The 18,068-nt window shown below is 42.8% G+C and overlaps 1 protein-coding gene across 2 annotated transcripts in view; it reads left to right on the forward strand.

The window, feature by feature from the left end:
* Nucleotides 1–18,068, forward strand: part of GRM5 (glutamate metabotropic receptor 5) — a 286,384-nt gene that overhangs the window by 211,044 nt on the left and 57,272 nt on the right. For both annotated transcript variants that reach the window (XM_063127180.1, XM_063127181.1), the window contains exon 4: nt 7,091–7,326. In XM_063127180.1, coding sequence (XP_062983250.1) covers nt 7,091–7,326 — 236 coding nt within the window. The remainder of the gene's footprint in view (nt 1–7,090; nt 7,327–18,068) is intronic.

Consider the following 18,068-nt stretch of genomic DNA (forward strand, 5'->3'; position numbering starts at 1 on the left):
ACCTGGTGCCTTCCAGGTGTTTTGGATTACAACTCCCAGAATTCCTGACCATTAGTCATGCTGGCTGGGGTTGATGGGGATTGAAGTCCAAAACACGAGGAGGGCAGTAGAGCTGGGGAAGACTAACCCAGGTTGACGGTGCTGCTTTCAGACTCCAGAGGAGTGGGAAAGGCATTTATTTATTTGCAAATGAACAGATGGGGAGAAGAGAAAGGGGATCCATACACCTTTTAAAAATTCACTTAGGTATCAGGGGCAACTGATAGAGGAGGAACTGTAGTGCAGTGGTAGAACCCCTACTTTGCATGCAGAAGATCCCTGGTTTGATACCCGGATTCTCCACGTAGGGCGAGGAATGAATCTTGCCTGAAATCCCGGAGAGCTCCTGCCAGTCAGCGTCAATGATACCAGGTGAGATGGACTACTGGTCTGACTCAATATAGGGCAGTTCTCTGTGTTCCCTGTGATATGACTCTGGTTGCTGCTATGTGAGGGAAAGACAATGGGTGAAGATTGGAGTGTGTCCCCACCATCCCCACTGGCTTCTTTAATGAATTTTGAGACCAAGATCCTACAATGATAAACCAGCATCTGGTCACTCTACAAAAATGGGCAGGGCTCCTGCAGCTTTCAGTGTTGTGATGAAGAGGGAATTTCACCAGGTGCTGCATGCATACCAATGACACCTGCTGAAATGCCCTTTTCTATTAAGTAGGGTGACCATATTTTGGAAACCAAAAAGGAGGACAACATGGTCGCCCCCAAGGGGGCGTGTCCAGTACCAAGGGGTCGTGCCCACCCAAACATAGCCTTGGTCACATGTCTGATTTTACAGCACACATTTAAGACAAATCTGTTCTACATAACATCTTAATGTTAAAATCACTGAAATAAAGAACAAGTGAGAGATAAAATGTATCTGAAATTAACTTCACTCACTCCTACTTTTGTAGGTTTTGCTGTACTTTGAAGCTTTTACTATACTCTGTGTGTTACATTCTCCCCTTCCCTCAAATATCTTTTCTGATTGTATCTTCACTCATTGCAAGCTCCTGTTGTTGTTAACAGGGTTTGCTACTGGCCCCAGATCTGTTTCAAATTTGGTATGGCTAAAGCACTACCTAAAAGCTATCATGGTGCCAACTACCAGCTCTTTATCTTTAAAAATGACAGTTTAAAAAATAATAATTTTAAAACCTCATTTTTTAAAAAAAATCCTAAAAAATCAATGGATGAACGGATCTGTTTCAAATTTGGTGTGGCTAAAGCTCTACCTAAATCCTATCATGGTACAAAGTTTCATCTCTTTATCTTTAAAAATGACAATTTTAAAAATAATAATTTTAAAACCTCAATTTTTAAAAAAATCTTAAAAAATCAATGGATGAACGGTTGTGTTTCAAATTTGGTGTGGCTAAATTTCTACCTAAATCCTTTCATGGTGCAAAGTTTCATCTCTTTATCTTTAAAAATGACGATTTTAAAAATAATAATTTTAAAACCTCATTTTTTAAAAAAAATCCTTAAAAATCAATGGATGAACGGATCTGTTTCAAATTTGGTATGACTAAAGCCCTTCCTAAGAGCTACCATTGTGCCAAGTTTTATGACTTTATCTTAAACAATGACGGAGTTATAAGCATTTTTGTTAATTCCCATTAGAACTGCTGTTTGGAAAAAATCCGGATTTCCCCTCCCCTCCCGGATTTACCATCAAAAACCCGGGCAAATCCAGGCAAATCCGGTCATAGGGTCACCCTGTATTAAGCTGTAGAAGATTACAAGAGCCCTGTCCTCTTTTCCATTTGGTCACCCTGCTTTAACCCTTTGGCCCCACTGTGATCTTAATCTGCTCTTTGCAGTGTGAGGCACCCTTTTGATATGCTATTGCTGGCAGAGGTCGTTTTTAGCGTTTCACCATTTTAAAAGCTATTTTAAGTAGCTGTTAGGTTTTAATTCATGGTTGACAGACACCATGAGGAATGGAAAAACTGGATTCAATGTATCAATCAATCAGTTGGTCAGCCAATCAATTAAAGCAACTTCTCTCCCCCTAAGGAGCTGCCTTACAGCTCCTTAGGACTGTAAGCCAGTTCAATTGGGAAGTATCTTCAAATTCCCAGTGTCCTAAAGCAGGATTGGGTTAATTGGGTGTTTGCTGGAGTGTCAGGGGCTGCATATATGTGTAACAATTTTATTTAAAAAATGCATAAAACACTGATGAAAATGTGTATATATTTTTTTCTGTTGCCCTAGTTATAAGTAAGTAGAATCATAGAATTATAGAATCATAGAATAGCAGAGTTGGAAAGGGCCTACAAGGCCATTGAGTCCAACCCCCTGCTCAATGCAGGAATCCACCCTAAAACATCCCTGACAGGTGGTTGTCCAGCTGCCTCTTGAATGCCTCTAGTGTGGGAGAGCTCACAACCTCCCTAGGTAACTGATTCCATTGTCGTACTGCTCTAACAGTCAGGAAGTTTTTCCTGATGTCCAGCTGGAATCTGGCTTCCTTTAACTTGAGCCCGTTATTCCGTGTCCTGCACTCCGGGAGGATCGAGAAGAGATCCTGGCCCTCCTCTGTGTGACAACCTTTTAAGTAGTTGAAGTGTGCTATCATGTCTCCCCTCAATCTTCTCTTCTCCAGGCTAAACATACCCAGTTCTTTCAGTCTCTCTTCATAGGGCTTTGTTTCCAGAACCCTGATCATCCTGGTTGCCCTCCTCTGAACACACTCCAGCTTGTCTGCATCCTTCTTGAATTGTGGAGCCCAGAACTGGATGCAATACTCTAGATGAGGCCTAACCAGGGCCGAATAGAGAAGAACCAGTACCTCAAGTGATTTGGAAGCTATACTTCTATTAACGCAGCCCAAAATAGCATTTGCCTTTCTTGCAGCCATATCGCACTGTTGGCTCATATTCAGCTTGTGATCTTCAACAATTCCAAGATCCTTCTCGTTTGTAGTATTGCTGAGCCAAGTATCCCCCATCTTGTAACTGTGCCTTTGGTTTCTGTTTCCTAAATGTAGAACTTGGCATTTATCCCTATTAAATTTCATTCTGTTGTTTTCAGCCCAGCACTCCAGCCTATCAAGATCACTTTGAAGTTTGTTTCTGTCTTCCAGGGTATTAGCTATCCCACCCAATTTGGTGTCATCTGCAAATTTGATAAGCGTTCCCTGCACCTTCTTGTCCAAATCATTAATAAAAATGTTGAAGAACACTGGGCCCAGGACTGAGCCCTGCAGTACCCCACTCGTTGCCTCTCCCCAGTTTGAGAAGGTTCCATTGATAAGTACTCTTTGAGTCAGATTCTGTAGCCAACTGTGAATCCACCTAATAGTTGTTCCATCTAGCCCACTTTTAGCTAGTTTGTTAATCAGAATATCATGGGGCACTTTGTCAAAAGCTTTGCTGAAGTCAAGATACATGACATCCACAGCATTCCCACAGTCCACAAGGGAGGTTACCCAATAAAAAAATGAGATCAAATTAGTCTGACAGGACTTGTTCCTGACAAATCCATGTTGGCTTCTAGTGATCACTGCATTGATTTCAAGGTGTTTACAGATTGACTTCTTTATAATCTGCTCCAGAATTTTCCCAGGGATGGATGTCAGACTGACTGGTCTGTAGTTCCCAGGTTCCTCCTTTTTGCCCTTTTTGAAGATAGGGACAACGTTAGCCCTCCTCCAGTCGTCAAGTAATTGGCTTATATCACTTGCTGCTATTTAGTGTTAAATAAATATAATAAAAAAGTTTATATTTTAAATAGTTGTGCGTTCTGGCATGGGGGATGAAAGAAAACTGAGTTTTTAATTTCTTATTTCAACTACAGCACTTTTAGCACTTTCATTAAGGAATGAAAGGGACAAGGGGGCAGCATTATTGGGCTGTGTTTAGGGCATCAGCTGGCCTTAATCCGGCTCTGGTGCACATGCACACTGACATAACTTTTGTAAACTGCCCAGAGAGCTTCGGCTATGGGGTGGTATATAAATGTAATAAATATTATTATTATTATTATTATTATTATTATTATTATTATTAATAATAATAATAATAATAATAATAATAATAATAATACAACTCATGTAGGGGCCTACAAGGAAGGCCCCTGCTCAATGCAAGAATCCACCCTAAAGTATCCAAGAGGCAGCTGGACAGCCATCTGTCAGGGATGCTTTAGGGTGGATTCCTGCATTGAGCAGGGGGTTGGACTCAATGGCCTTGTAGGCCCCTTCCAACTCTGCTATTCTATGATTCTATGATTCATGTAATACACAACATACACACACCACTCTCACACACATACACACACCACTCACATACCAAAATCCAACTCCTGCCTAGGAGTGTTTCAGGGGTCTGGCAGATGAAACCATGGCAGGATCTACACTATTGCTTTAAAACAGCTTACAAACAGTATTGACAACTGGTGGGACCCAGGTCACAGGCCATAGCTAGACAGGGCTTTATCCTGGGACGAACCCCAGGATCATCCCTGTGCATCCACATGATGCACAGGGGATTCCAGAATCAGGGAGGGATGCTCCCTCCCTTGCCCCAGGATATAGCCCTCCCCTTTGGCCCTGGTTTTTCCGCAGTCTCGGGCTGAGCCCTAGACTATGGAACGTGTGGCCGGTTGCCGCGGGTTGCATGTAAACGGAGCGCTGCACCCATCGGGAGTAGGGTGGGGGGAGCAGGGAAATTAAATTAAATTTTAAAAAGGATTTACCTTTCACGCATGAACGTTCGTGCGCTGCTGGTCCTTTAAGAAAAAAATTAAAATGGCAGGCGCAACGCCTCTCCTCCTGAGATCGTCATGCGTTGCGTGTAAACGGAGGAGAGATCTCGCATTAAACACAACGCGAGATTTTCCCTCCTCCGTCGCGGGATAGCAGGTAGGTCTAGCTAAGGCCATAGTCCATATACAATTTTCAAACCTGTTTTCAAAGTGTTATATCCTGCTTGGTGTAGATCTGGCCCTTGCTCCCAGAAACCTCAGTTCTCAAGCTATCCAGCCATGCAGGCATCTCGACTCCCAACCCCTTTTCTTATCCACTCCTTTGCTGAAGGATTCCACACACTGATATCTGGAACCTTTACAGAAAAGAAGAAATGTTCTAGCAACAGACTCTATGGTTCCTGCAACAGAAGTCCCATTTCTAGAGTGCTTTAGGAAGGAGGAAGTCGCCTTCAAGCAGTGATCCAGGAACCAAAGAGCCCATTCCTAGAGTGTTCCCCCCACATTTTTAATGGGGCCTCATGGGTTTGCACCCTTGTCCTATTATGACTCCATGCCATGCAAATGTCACCACCTGAATGAGATGTTAGCATATTGTTTAAGTATATACTCAATGAGCCTCATTGTAACATGAATGATTCCGATGGTAGATGTGATGAAATACTATCTTTTGTACTTTAGTGATATCCAGAGGAGCTGACGGACACAACAGCATCGAACCTGTAATAATCATCTTCATCATGGCTGTCACTCATCAACTCCATCCTCACGGTCATCCTCATCCTCATGGTCATCCTAACCATCAGTTTCTTACATACATGCAGTATAAGGTAGTTCTCACTTAACCCTTTATATGCTGGGGGGTCTGACCATGTGTTCAACCAGACTGAGACACTGTCGTGTTCTGGGATGGTAAATTTATTGGGCGTGCGTTTTATATATTTCACTTTGCAAAGCAAATGTTTTCAACTGGGCATAAAAATAATAAGAGGAAAGAGATTGTATTCCCATAAGACTCACAATCTGATTTATACGAAGGGAGTTATACTGTACATGTTATCCTACCTAAAACAGCTAATTATTCCAGTGGTTCCTCTCCCTCATTTCAAAGCTTTTTTTTTTGAAAGCCAGGTTCTGTTATTATTATTATTATTATTATTATTATTATTATTATTATTATTATTATATATAGCACCATCAATGTACATGGTGCTGTACAGAGTAAAACAGTAAATAGCAAGACCCTGCCGCATAGGCTTACATTCTAATAAAACCATAATAAAACAATAAGGAGGGGAAGAGAATGCACCAAACAGGCACAGGGTAGGGTAAAACTAACAGTATAAAGTCAGAACAAAATCAAGTTTTAAAAGCTTTAGGAAAATATTTTGTAGAGACATGAGACCCCATCAATCTTCAGCTAAGGCTCCAGTCCTCAAGCCAGCTGAAGTCTGGTGGATTTTATTTATTTATTTATTTATTACATTTCTATTCCGCCCAATAGCCGGAGCTCTCTGGTGGATGGGATTAGATCGCAGCATAAATGCTCCTCCACCAGGGTATTTACAGGGTATTTACACCAATCCAACACTTCCAGAGGTTTCTGATCTGGTTGGCCACTCTTCTTCTGTCTGTAGGGGGGTCAAGACTTCATGCTCAGGATGGACAAATCTGGCCATTTTGGTCTCTTGCAGTTTCTCATTTTCACAGTCCTAAATTTGGTTTATCTCGAGCATCAAAAAATTCTGCAATATTAAGTTCCATTCATCCCCAACACTCAGAATAAAAATAAACACGTTTGCAAGAAAATTCATCAACATTTTTGTGTGCATTTCTCCAAAAGCATGCATCTCCACCTAACACACACAGCTTTTGCAAGTGATTTTCCTCACAGAATGTATTTTTGGCGTTGTTTCCCCTCATATCCACATTGTTGTATGCATTTCTGCCTAACACGCACGGGTTTTGCAAACAGTTTCTGAACAATGCATTTTTGAACCCTGTTTGCCCTAATATGCACATTTTTGTATGCATTTTTATTATTAATATTGGCGAACTCCACTATAAAATTCAGAGACGTGTGAATTTGTAGGGAAAACGGAGTTTCAGTTCACATAGTGAATTCAGAAGTGTGACAATGTGAACTGAACAAATTTCTTGCCTTGTGTGTAAGTGTAAAAATAAAGAAGTGTACTCCCAGCCTATACCTTGTGCATCTACAGCTCTTCTTTATTTGGGGTCCCCGTGCTGTTTCCAAGGACACCTGCCAATAACTCCCGTTAATGATTCATAACAGCCACATCCTCACTGAGAGTTTTCTCCTTTTATTTTATCTCCGCAGTGATGGGTGGGCAGACAGGTACGATGTGACAGACGGCTACCAGCGGGAAGCTGTTGGCGGAATAACGATCAAGCTCCAGTCGCCTGATGTGAAATGGTTTGATGATTATTACCTGCAGCTTCAGCCAGAAACCAATCAACGGAACCCATGGTTTCAGGAATTTTGGCAACACCGATTCCAGTGCCGTCTGAAGGGGTCCCCTCAAGAGAATATGAAATTCAATAAAACCTGCCGCAGTAAGTTTCCTCCTCCTCCTCCTCCTCCTCCTTCTTGTCCTTCTATTTATATATATCCCGCCTTTTTCCCTGCACTGGGAAAAAGCCTCGTGTGGCGCAGAGCGGTAAAGCAGCAGTTTCTACAGCTGAAACTCTCCCCACGGCCTGAGTTCGATCCCAGCCGAAGCTGGTTTCAGACAGCTGGCTCGGGTCGACTCAGCCTTCCATCCTCCCGAGGTCGGTAAAATAAGTACCCAGTTAGCTGGGGGAAAGGTAATAATGGCCAGGGAAGGCAATGGCAAACCACCCCGCTATAAAGCCTGCCAAGAAAACGTCAGCGAAAGCTGGCGTCCCTCCAAGAGTCAGTAATGACTCAGTGCTTGCACGAGAGGAGGGGACTCAAGGCGGTTATGTGCTTATGTATTTTAAATCCATGACATCCAAACGGTTAATTGGTGCTGAGCCTATGAGAATTAGAAGAATGGATGCCTGAGTGAAGGTATAGTGATTTTAAATATTTTCTGTGCCAACAACTATTTCAAGTGCTAACGTACAGGTTGAACAGAGTTTATATTTTATTATTGTGATGTGTCTCCCAATTCAAAATGGCGTTATCTTTGCTAATAGAAAAAAACGCAACATGTGCAGAATTATTATTACTACTACTACTACTATTACACACCTTTCTGCATCTGCATGCACTCGGAATATAGGTGATAAATATAAAAATATTAAAAGTCAGACCATAAAAATATTTGAAGTCAGACCATGTAAAATACTTTTACAATAATTAGCAATTATGGAATAATTGCTTCCATGTATTTCTCACGTGGTGTCCCTGATCCAATTCCAGTCAAGTACCTATATTTTATTTTCCTAATGGATATTGGATATAGGATGGGCTGGTCCTATTGTTAGATAGAAAGAGGTAGTGACCTCAGGCAGCTGATTTTGCAGGTCATGAAATTGTAGCAAATAGTTATTTATTTTATTATGATGGTATTTTTACTATCAAGGAAGGGGAGAGGTGCCTGTGGGTTTTTCTGCCTCATGTCTCAGTCCTTTTACAACTTCCTTGGCTGCCAGTCCAGGTCCGGGCCCGATTCAAAGTGCTGGTATTGACATTTAAAGCCCTAAACGGTTTGGGGCCATGTTATTTCAAGGAACGCCCCCTCCCATATGTACCTGCCCGGACATTAAGATCATTTACAGGGGCCCTTCTCCATGAGCCCCTGCCAAATGAAGTGAGGCAGGTGGCTACTAGGAGGAGGACTTCCTCCGCTGTGGCACCCCGGCTGTGGAATGAGCTCCCCAGAGAGGTCCGCCTGGCGCCTACACTGTACTCCTTTCGTCGCCAGCTGAAGACCTTTTTATTCACTCAGTATTTTAACGCTTAATTTTAACCTGGTTGTGCTTTTTATACTGTATTTTGTATTTGTGCTTTTAACATGTTGGTTGTTTTATTATGGTTTTAGTTTTTGTGAACCGCCCAGAGAGCTTCGGCTATTGGGCGTTATAAAAATGTAATAAATAAATAAATGAATAAATATCTTGGCCTGCCCTGACTAGGATTGATGGTGGGGGAAGGGGAACCATTTGCTGCTCTGCCTCAGTCAACAAAACGTCTTGGGTGAGCCCTGATATCTCTGTCTCTATGTATCTCTATCTACAATCTTTCATTAGATTGTGAGCTTCTCCTTAGGTCATTTTCCTCTAGCTGTCCCAAAGAGCTTACCCATAATATACTAAGGGCTGTAATTAGAGAGTTTCTTTACTTCTTTATTGATCTTGTCATACGGTATTGTTTTCTGTGCTGATCTTCCTGTTTGCCTGTATTTTCCACTTAATTTCAAACTAAAATAAGCCTCCATGACAAAACACTATTTTCGAATCAAGCTAGAATAAAGCAGCAGTTGTAGAAATGAATCTGCAAAATGCCTCAGCCCAAACCAAAAGACTTGGGAAAGAAAAGTATGGTCTTAACTAACCATCTAAGGAAGCAACCCTATGAATGGTTGGCTGGACAGTGCTGGGAGTTGTAGGGTTGCATCTCAAAGGACTGATGAGAAAAGGTTTACAAGGCCTCCATGGGAAGGACATTCCATTAAAGTAGGTGCCACTTCTAAAATTTAAAAAAATGCACTTACTGTAGCTTCAGATTGTTTATTTCAGTTGATTATTATTATTATTATTATTTATTTATTTATATAGCGCCATCAATGTACATGGTGCTGTACAGAGTAAAACAGTAAATAGCAAGACCCTGCCGCATAGGCTTACATTCTAATAAAATCATAATAAAACAATAAGGAGGGGAAGAGAATGCACCAAACAGGCACAGGGTAGAGTAAAACTAACAGTGTAAAAGTCATTGTTTATTTAAATTGTTTAAAACATTGTTTATTTAAATTGTTTATTATTTAATTAAATGAATTGAAATAAATTATTTAAAACATTGTTTATTTAAATTGTTTTAAACTAATTTAAATTTTTAGACTGTTTTTATTGTGTCGTATTTTGTATTTTTATGACGTTTTGTAAACCACCCAGACAGCTGCAGCTATGGGGCGGTATAGAAATGAAATAAATAATAATGCTAGCCCAGATGGCTCTATGCTGCCTCCAATATCAGAGGCAGTATACATATGTATACCAGTTGCTAGGGAAAATGGGTGGGAGGGTGCTGTTGCACTTATGGCCTGCTTGTGGGTTATTATTATTATTATTATTATTATTATTATTATTATTATTATTTATATAGCACCATCAATGTACATGGTGCTGTACAGAGTAAAACAGTAAATAGCAAGACCCTGCCGCATAGGCTTACAATCTAATAAAATCATAGTAAAACAATAAGGAGGGGAAGAGAATGCAAACAGGTACAGGGTAGGGTAAGCAGGCACAGGGTAGGGTAAAACTAACAGTATAAAGTAACAGTAGAAGTCTGCACAACATCAAGTGTTAAAAGCTTTAGGAAAAAGAAAAGTTTTTAGTTGAGCTTTAAAAGCTGCGGTTGAACTTGTAGTTCTCAAATGTTCTGGAAGAGCGTTCCAGGCGTAAGGGGCAGCAGACGAAAATGGACGAAGCCGAGCAAGGGAAGTAGAGGCCCTTGGGCAGGCGAGAAACATGGCATCAGAGGAGCGAAGAGCACGAGCGGGGCAATAGTGTGAGATGAGAGAGGAGAGATAGGAAGGAGCTAGACCGTGAAAAGCTTTGAAGGTTAAAAGCTTTGAAGGTTTCCCGTGGGCAGCTGGTTGGCCAGTGTATGAGCAGAATGCTAGGGGGATTCTACACGCCGTACTGAGGGTGCTTCCATGCGCCCCCAGTGCGGTCCCAAAGCGATCGTGTAGCTTGCCTGTTCGAAGAGACGAGGAAGAGGCGTCCTTGCCGCCACCGCCGCCGCCGCCACCCACCTACCTCCTCGCCAGCCGGGTCGGAGAGCTCGGCGGAAGAAGGCGGGGTGGAGAGCTCCGCTCTCCACCCCGCCTTCTTCCGCCGAGCTCTCCATCCCGGCCGGTGAGGAAGTAGGTGGGTGGCGGCGGCAAGGACGCCTCTTCCTCGTCGCTTCTCCAGGCAAGTTACACCGCTTTGGGGCCGCACTGGGGGCGCATGGAAGCACTCTCAGTACGGTGTGTAGAATCCCCCCTGGACAAGACAGATTTTGGTCTGATCCATCATGGCTCTTCTTACATTCTTATGAATTCTGAGGTGGGGAGGGGTGTCAGATGACATCAGCATTCCAGCTAATAAAAAAGCGCTGGTTGTGCCTCCCTGAGAACACTTGCTCCACTACCCCACGGGTGACCCACCAAGTCCAATGCAACCCACTAGCCATGGATGATGGTCCCATCTGACTTTTAAAATAGTAATCATAATTTTAAAAAAATATTCTTACCCACCTCTCCGATTGGATCGAGGCGGGGAACAGCAGCAAGCATAAAATACATAAAATACTGATTAAAAACTTAGTATACACTGTTAAAAGCATCCTAAAAGTATCCTAAAATTCCACTCGATAAGCCTGCCAGAAGAGATCAGTCTCGATAGCTTTCTTGAATGCTAAAGACTGACGAGTCTTCTCCGGCAGGCCATTCCACAGTCTGGGAGCAGCAGAAGAGAAGGTCCTCTGGGTAACGGTTGTCAGCCTAGTCTTTGCTGACTGAAGTAGATTCTTCTCTGAGGACCTGAGTGTGCGGGGCGGATTGTATGGGAGAAGGCGATCCTGCAGGTAGCCTGGAGCCAAACTATGTAGGGCTTTAAAGGTGATAACCAACACTTTATCCTTTTCACGGAAACTAATTGGCAGCCAGTAAAGAGATTTTAAGACTGGTTTAATGTGATCACCCCTAGATGTACCAGTGACCAGCTTGGCTGCCATATTTTGAACTAGTTGAAGTTTCCGGACTAGGCACAAAGGTAGCCCTATGTAAGGCACATTGCAGAAGTCAAGCCTCGAAGTTACCAGCATGTGCACTACCATCTTTAGGTCTTCCAACTCTAGGAAGGAGCGCAGCTGGCGTATCAGCCCTGGCCATTGCATCTATCTGGGCTGTCATTTTGAGTGACGGATCCAGAAGCACCCCCAAGCTGTGAACGCAGTCTTTCAGGGGGAATGTAACCCTGTCCAGAACTGGTTGACACACCTCCAAACCCAGGTTGTGGCATTTGACAGCGAGCGCCTCTGTCTTGTCTGGGTTCAGCTTCAGTTTGTTTTTCCTCATCCAGCCCATTACCGCTTCCACTGTTAATAAATCTAACAGTGTGGTGCTATGGCTCCCTGGGAGTGCCAAAACAGGGAGGTTGTCCAACAGCACTATCTTGCTTCCTTGCCCTCAGAACAATGTTAAAATTGAAACGTCTAGCCTATTTCTGATTAGATGTTTTCATTCAAATACTTGCTGCTACCTCTGCTAAGTGCATTGATTTTCTGCCCGGCCAAAGCGTTACAGAGAGTGCAAAGTTCTCCGAGTTATCCGACTTGATTCTCAATGCTTTCAGTTCTGTGTCACAGGAAAATGTAGGCGAGTCGTTTTGGCTTACAGAAAGGCAGCTTCAAACTAAAAGACACGTAACTTCTCTCTCTCTCTCTCTCTCTCTCTCTCTCTCTCTCTCTCTCTCTCTCTTATATGGCAGGAAGTAAAGGGGCTGAACTTGTGAGATCCCAATTCCTGAGAACCTTTGGGATTTGACCATGTAATCCAGGATAATGCTATACAAATGAAGGGTGGGGGATATATAGATAGGACTCGCACCTCATTCAGTTCTATGGGACAAAGAAAACAAGTTGGAAGGAGGCAAAACCTGGAATCACAGAGTTTTTGTCCTCTATGCCATTGATGTCCTAGACTGCATTCCTTTATTACTTCCCATATAATAGTAGCGATTCATTCATGGGGCCGGGGGCAGGGGATAATAATTGTTCTGCTCTTGGGGATGGGCTTTGACAAAAGGGAAAACCACCTACCACCTCTGAGAGTGGAGGTCTCGGCCCCTGATGGAGGGAGTCCCAAGGGGGTGCAATATGTGTCTGTTCATGCGTCCACCATCAACTTCCAACCACATGCATTTATCCTACATTGTTAACAGAGCAGTGGCACAGAGAGGCATGAGGATTGCGGCCATTTGCAAATGATGCGAATGTGTTCCATTCACAACCCTAACTTACGTGACGGTGAGCATGTTCCCTATAAGTCTTCACAAATTCCCAAACTTCTGTCTGCACGGACAAAAATGTGCATTTTTCCTGTTCTAAATGTGGACTTTTCCTGTTTGAGCAAAATGAAAACGGCTTGCCAAAGAATGTGGGAAATGAGAAGAAGCAAGATTTAAACTGGTGATGGTGAACATCACTTGTTTGTTTGTTTTTTTCCTTTCCCCAGCTTTTTTTATTTTTATTTATTTTGAAATTTTAGAAAATTAATACTCTATTTCCTCCTCACCGTGTAGGGTGACCATACGAAAAGGAGGACAGGGCTCCAGTATCTTTAACAGTTGAATAGAAATGGGAATTTCAGCAGGGGTCATTTGCATGCATGCAGCACCTAGTGAAATTCCCTCCTCATCACAACCGTTAAAGCTGCAGGAGCTATACTAGAGTGACTAGATACAAAAGAGGACAGGGCTCCTGCCGCTTTCACTGTTGTGATGGAGGGGGAATTTCCTTTTCTCTACAACTGTTAAAGGTACAGGAGCCCTGTCCTCCTTTCTATATGGACACCCTACCTCACCCCCGCATGTGATAGTCCAGGCATTCAATAATTATAATAAATCAAGGCAGAAAAATACAGAATACATTATTCACATGAACCAAAGAGACCGATATGCTACAGGCAGAGTGTTATGAAGTTGAGTGTTACCATACATAATAAAATTTATACCAATCCATAGCAAATATATTGTGTTTCCTACTTCCTTTCGCCAGTTGTAACTTATTTGTTAATTTTTCTGATAAGATAATCTTCCATACCCGAGTCCAAAAAGCATCCAATGAAATTCCTTTTAGGTAGGGTGACCATATGAAAAGGAGGACAGAGCTCCTGTATCTTTAGCAGTTGTATTGAAAAAGGAATTTCATCAGGTGTCATTTGCATGCAGCACCTGGTGAAATTCTCTCTTCACAACAGCAGTTAAAGCTGCAGGAGCTATACTAGAGTGACCAGATACAAAAGAGGGCAGGGATCCTGCAGCTTTAACTGTTGTGATGAAGAGGGACTTTCACCAGGTGCTGCATGCATACAAATGACACCAGCTGTAATTCCCTTTTCTATACAACTGTTAAAGATACAGGAGCCCTGTCCTCCTTTTCATATGGTCACCCTATTTTAGGTCCTTCCAAAATTGAGCAATGCCCAATCTAGCTGCCACCAACAAAAATCCAACCAATGGCTTAAAGGAGCAGTTGCTGTTATTTCCCAGAAATAGTCCTAAAAGTGCCAATTCCAGTGTTCTTTCCAAGTATCTTAACAATTTCACCGAAGCCTTCAGTCCAGAACTTCGCCACTTTGACACAGGACCACCACATATGCTGGGTGGAACCTGGTTCCTTACATCCCCTCCAGAACAATCTTGACAATTCCTGGTGAATGTGTGCTAACCAAACAGGGGGGCATATATACCATTTTTGAAGAACCTTCAAAGCTTGTTCCCTCAGATTAATAGAGACTGATTCAAATGGGATGGGCGAAGTCACCCGGGTCCAACTCGTGTGACGCTCACCCTGCCTGCCATCGCCACCATTCGCCACTGCTCATGCGCTGCTTAAGCTTCTTTGACACCTTGACAAGCACTCGATGGGTGCCTGGCAGCCATCTGCCCCATTCCAGAGCCTCCATTGTGCACAACAAAGGGGGCTCCAGAAATTATGTAATCCCCCTGCTGCATAAATCGTGGCCGTAAAGGCACCATTTATGCAAGAGTAAAAGGGTGAACAGAGCGCACAGTGGAGGCCCAGGAATGGGACAGACGACTGCCGGGCGCTCATTGGGCATGTGGGTGCTTGACCCGCCAGTCCGCATGTGGACACCCTATGGGCGCCCAATCGGGTCCGGGGGGCAGACATGGAGGAGTCCGACCGACTCCAAGTCCCAGTTGGGTGCCTGTGACTTCCCTTCTTGTTTGCCCATCCCTAGTCAGGCACTCCACATTATCGATCAATAAAGAAAATATCACAGCTCCAGCAGTACAATAATTCTGCAAGAAGGACATGAGAGGCAATTTCTCCAGGGCTCTTCGCAAGTGTGAACAGCGATATTTTGCAAGCCACTTTTTTTTCCTTGTTATATGGCTAGACAAAGAAATGATTTCCCTAGTTTTGAAAAGCACAGATTTTCCACTCAGCGAACCCTTCCCAGCTTTAGTCAGCAAACCTTGTAGCCGCACTGTGGCTTCTGTGAAGTGTGAAACAACCTGGTCCCAATTTCACTTCCGTTCACTAGGTTGAGAATCGTCTACATGGAAAGTTATCACCAGGCCATCTGCAAAATGATACAGTGCAAATCCCAATAGATCATGCTCAACACTTTAAAGAAAATTAAAGAGAACTGCATATAATAAAACAGATGATTTTTTAAAACAAACAAACAAACCAAAAAAACAGCCAATGTTGTTGCTGCAACAAGTTAGATTCTGTTAAACGACTGGTATAATTAATGGTACGCTGCGCGCACACTTAATTTTGAGGATGAATACTTTGTTAAAGTTTTGCATATTGAAACATAATCTGCTGCTCAGTGTTCCACTTAATTCAAATTAAAATGGATTTTCTGTGCAATCTTTTTTCACAGCTATTATGCTTATTATTTATAATTAGGAGAAGTTATTAGCAGAGTAGAACAGCAGTACAACTCTTCCTTCTTTCTTTCCATCTGTCCACTCTTTCTTCCTTCTCTTCCCTTCTTGGGTGTATTTATTTATTTGTCTATTTATGAATCCCCTTTCAGTCTAAATAGGCTCCCCAGGGGGAGCTACAATTTCAACATAAAACACTTTGAAAACTTTAATTCTCCCAGGGAATTAGGAACCTGCTACTCCCTGTCTGCTTGGAGTATTGTGTACGATTCTGGGGACCTCATTTCCAGAAGGACATTGAGAAGTTAGAACAGGTTCAGAGGAGGGCAACAAAGATGATACAGGGACTTGAAGGCATGCCCTATGAAGACAGGCTGAAGGAACTCAGGATGTTCAGTCTGGAGAAAAGAAAGACTGAGGGAAGACATGCCAGCAGTGTTCCCTTACATTATAGGGTGGCACCAGGAACATGGTCAAGAACTATCTTCCATGGCCACAGAAATTAGGCCACGAAATGATGGGTATAAGCTACAGCTGCCTAGATTTCAATTAAACATAAGGAAAAACTTCCCAAGATGAGATCTGTATGACCATGGAAAAGTCTATCTACAGAGGTTGTGGGTTCTCCATCTCTGGAGGTTTTTAAGAAGAGGCTGGAGCAGCCACCTCTCATGGATGGTTTAATTGGTTTTCCTGTATATTGCAGAGGGTTGGACTAGATTATCTTTGTGGTCCCTTCCACTTTAATTTCTATGATTAAAGTGGAATCATAGAATTCTATGATCTACTTTAATCAGTGGGAGACCGGCAACCTGAACCTTTTAGACCATCAGGAAAGACACTAAATGGTCACATTCTACCACTGTCACATACTAAGGTTACATGCAATAGGGTTGGGGAAGCAACATTTTGGGGGATCCCGGGAAAAATAACAACTCCTGTGACATATTTCTTCTTCTGGAATTAGTGAAATACTTTAAAGACAAGGTAAGTATGAAGATTTTTAAGCAAGACAATCTGCAGCAGCCTTTTCCAATCTGATGCCCCTCAGATTGTTTGGACTACAACTCCCATCATATGGGAATAATGGGAGTTGTAGTCCAACACTGGAGGGCACAGGGTTGGGGAAGATGATCTGCTTCAGCAGCAGCAAATGATATTTCCTGTGTATAGTGCATAGCTGGGGTCCCCAGCAGAGTGCCCATGGGTGTCATGGCACCCGCACACACCACCAATGGCACCTACAAAGCTCTTCCCTTCAATAATAATAATAATAATAATAATAATAATAATAATAATAATAATAATAACCAGGTTCTCCTTGCTGTTCCTGAATCTGACACGGATCAGCTGTTCAGCAGGCAGGAAGAGAAAGCAAGGCAATGGGATAAAGAGGAGAGAAAGAGTGAGGCTAGAGGCTGGGAGTGAAGTGAGAGAGAAAGAGAGGGAGAGAGAAAGGAAAGATCTATGTGAATGGAAGAAGATTCGGTGGGCCATGAAGCAACTCTTTCCATTTTCCCTCCCTCCCAGCCTCCAGTTCACTATTTCTTTCTCCCATCTCATCACCTCATGACTAGCCAGGCCTCCATGGCAGCCATGATGTGACTGGCCTCATCCTCCATGGCAGCCATTTTGTGGTGGTGCCCGCAGAAGGTTCTCAAATCCCCAAATATGCCCACTGGCCCAAAATGTTTAGGGACCTCTAGTGAGTAGAGACCTATATTAACACACAAAACTAAGACATAGTTCTTCACCGCCTACAGGGTACTGCCATCTTCATGAGAGGGACACATTTGGCCTTCCATTTCTTGTGATCTGCTGCTTGCCTTATTTTGGTGGCATTGGATCTAAACTGCACCTTCTATAGGAATGTGGGGACGTTCTTAAATCCATTCTGTGTTTCACAGATTGTAAGTTCTCTTTTGTTCCATTGTCCACCCATCCGCAGATTCAGATTTTTATTTTAGGGATGTTCGAGAATTTTGTTCCCTCGCAATTGTGCACTAGTGCTAATGCATATTAGTGCAAGTGCATATCAGCTTTAATGTCGTTAGGGTGACCATATGAAAAGGAGGACGGGGCTCCTGTATCTTTAACAGTTGTGTAGAAAAGGGAATTTCAGCAGGTGTCATTTGTATATATGGAGAACCTGGTGAAATTCCCTCTTCATCACAACAGTTAAAGGTGCAGGAGCCCGGTCCTCCTTTTCATATGGTCACCCTATAAATTAATGTGCATTATTGCAAGTCCACAGTTGTGCAAATCCACAGTTGCGCAAATACCCCCAAAGTTAAAAAACCAGAAATTTGCAGAATCCTCGTATCTGGGGGGAAGAAAGTTGATCTACTGAGGAATCCACAGGTGAGATTCATGGAAATCTAAACTCGTTTGATTTCTCTGACATTTCTAACCTGCTCTCCTTTTGCTTGCACAAAATGAAGACAGCAATCCAAGACACACTTACCAAGTGGTAA

The sequence above is a fragment of the Elgaria multicarinata genome, chromosome 5 (genome assembly GCF_023053635.1).
Source record: "Elgaria multicarinata webbii isolate HBS135686 ecotype San Diego chromosome 5, rElgMul1.1.pri, whole genome shotgun sequence".
Taxonomy (NCBI): domain Eukaryota; kingdom Metazoa; phylum Chordata; class Lepidosauria; order Squamata; family Anguidae; genus Elgaria; species Elgaria multicarinata.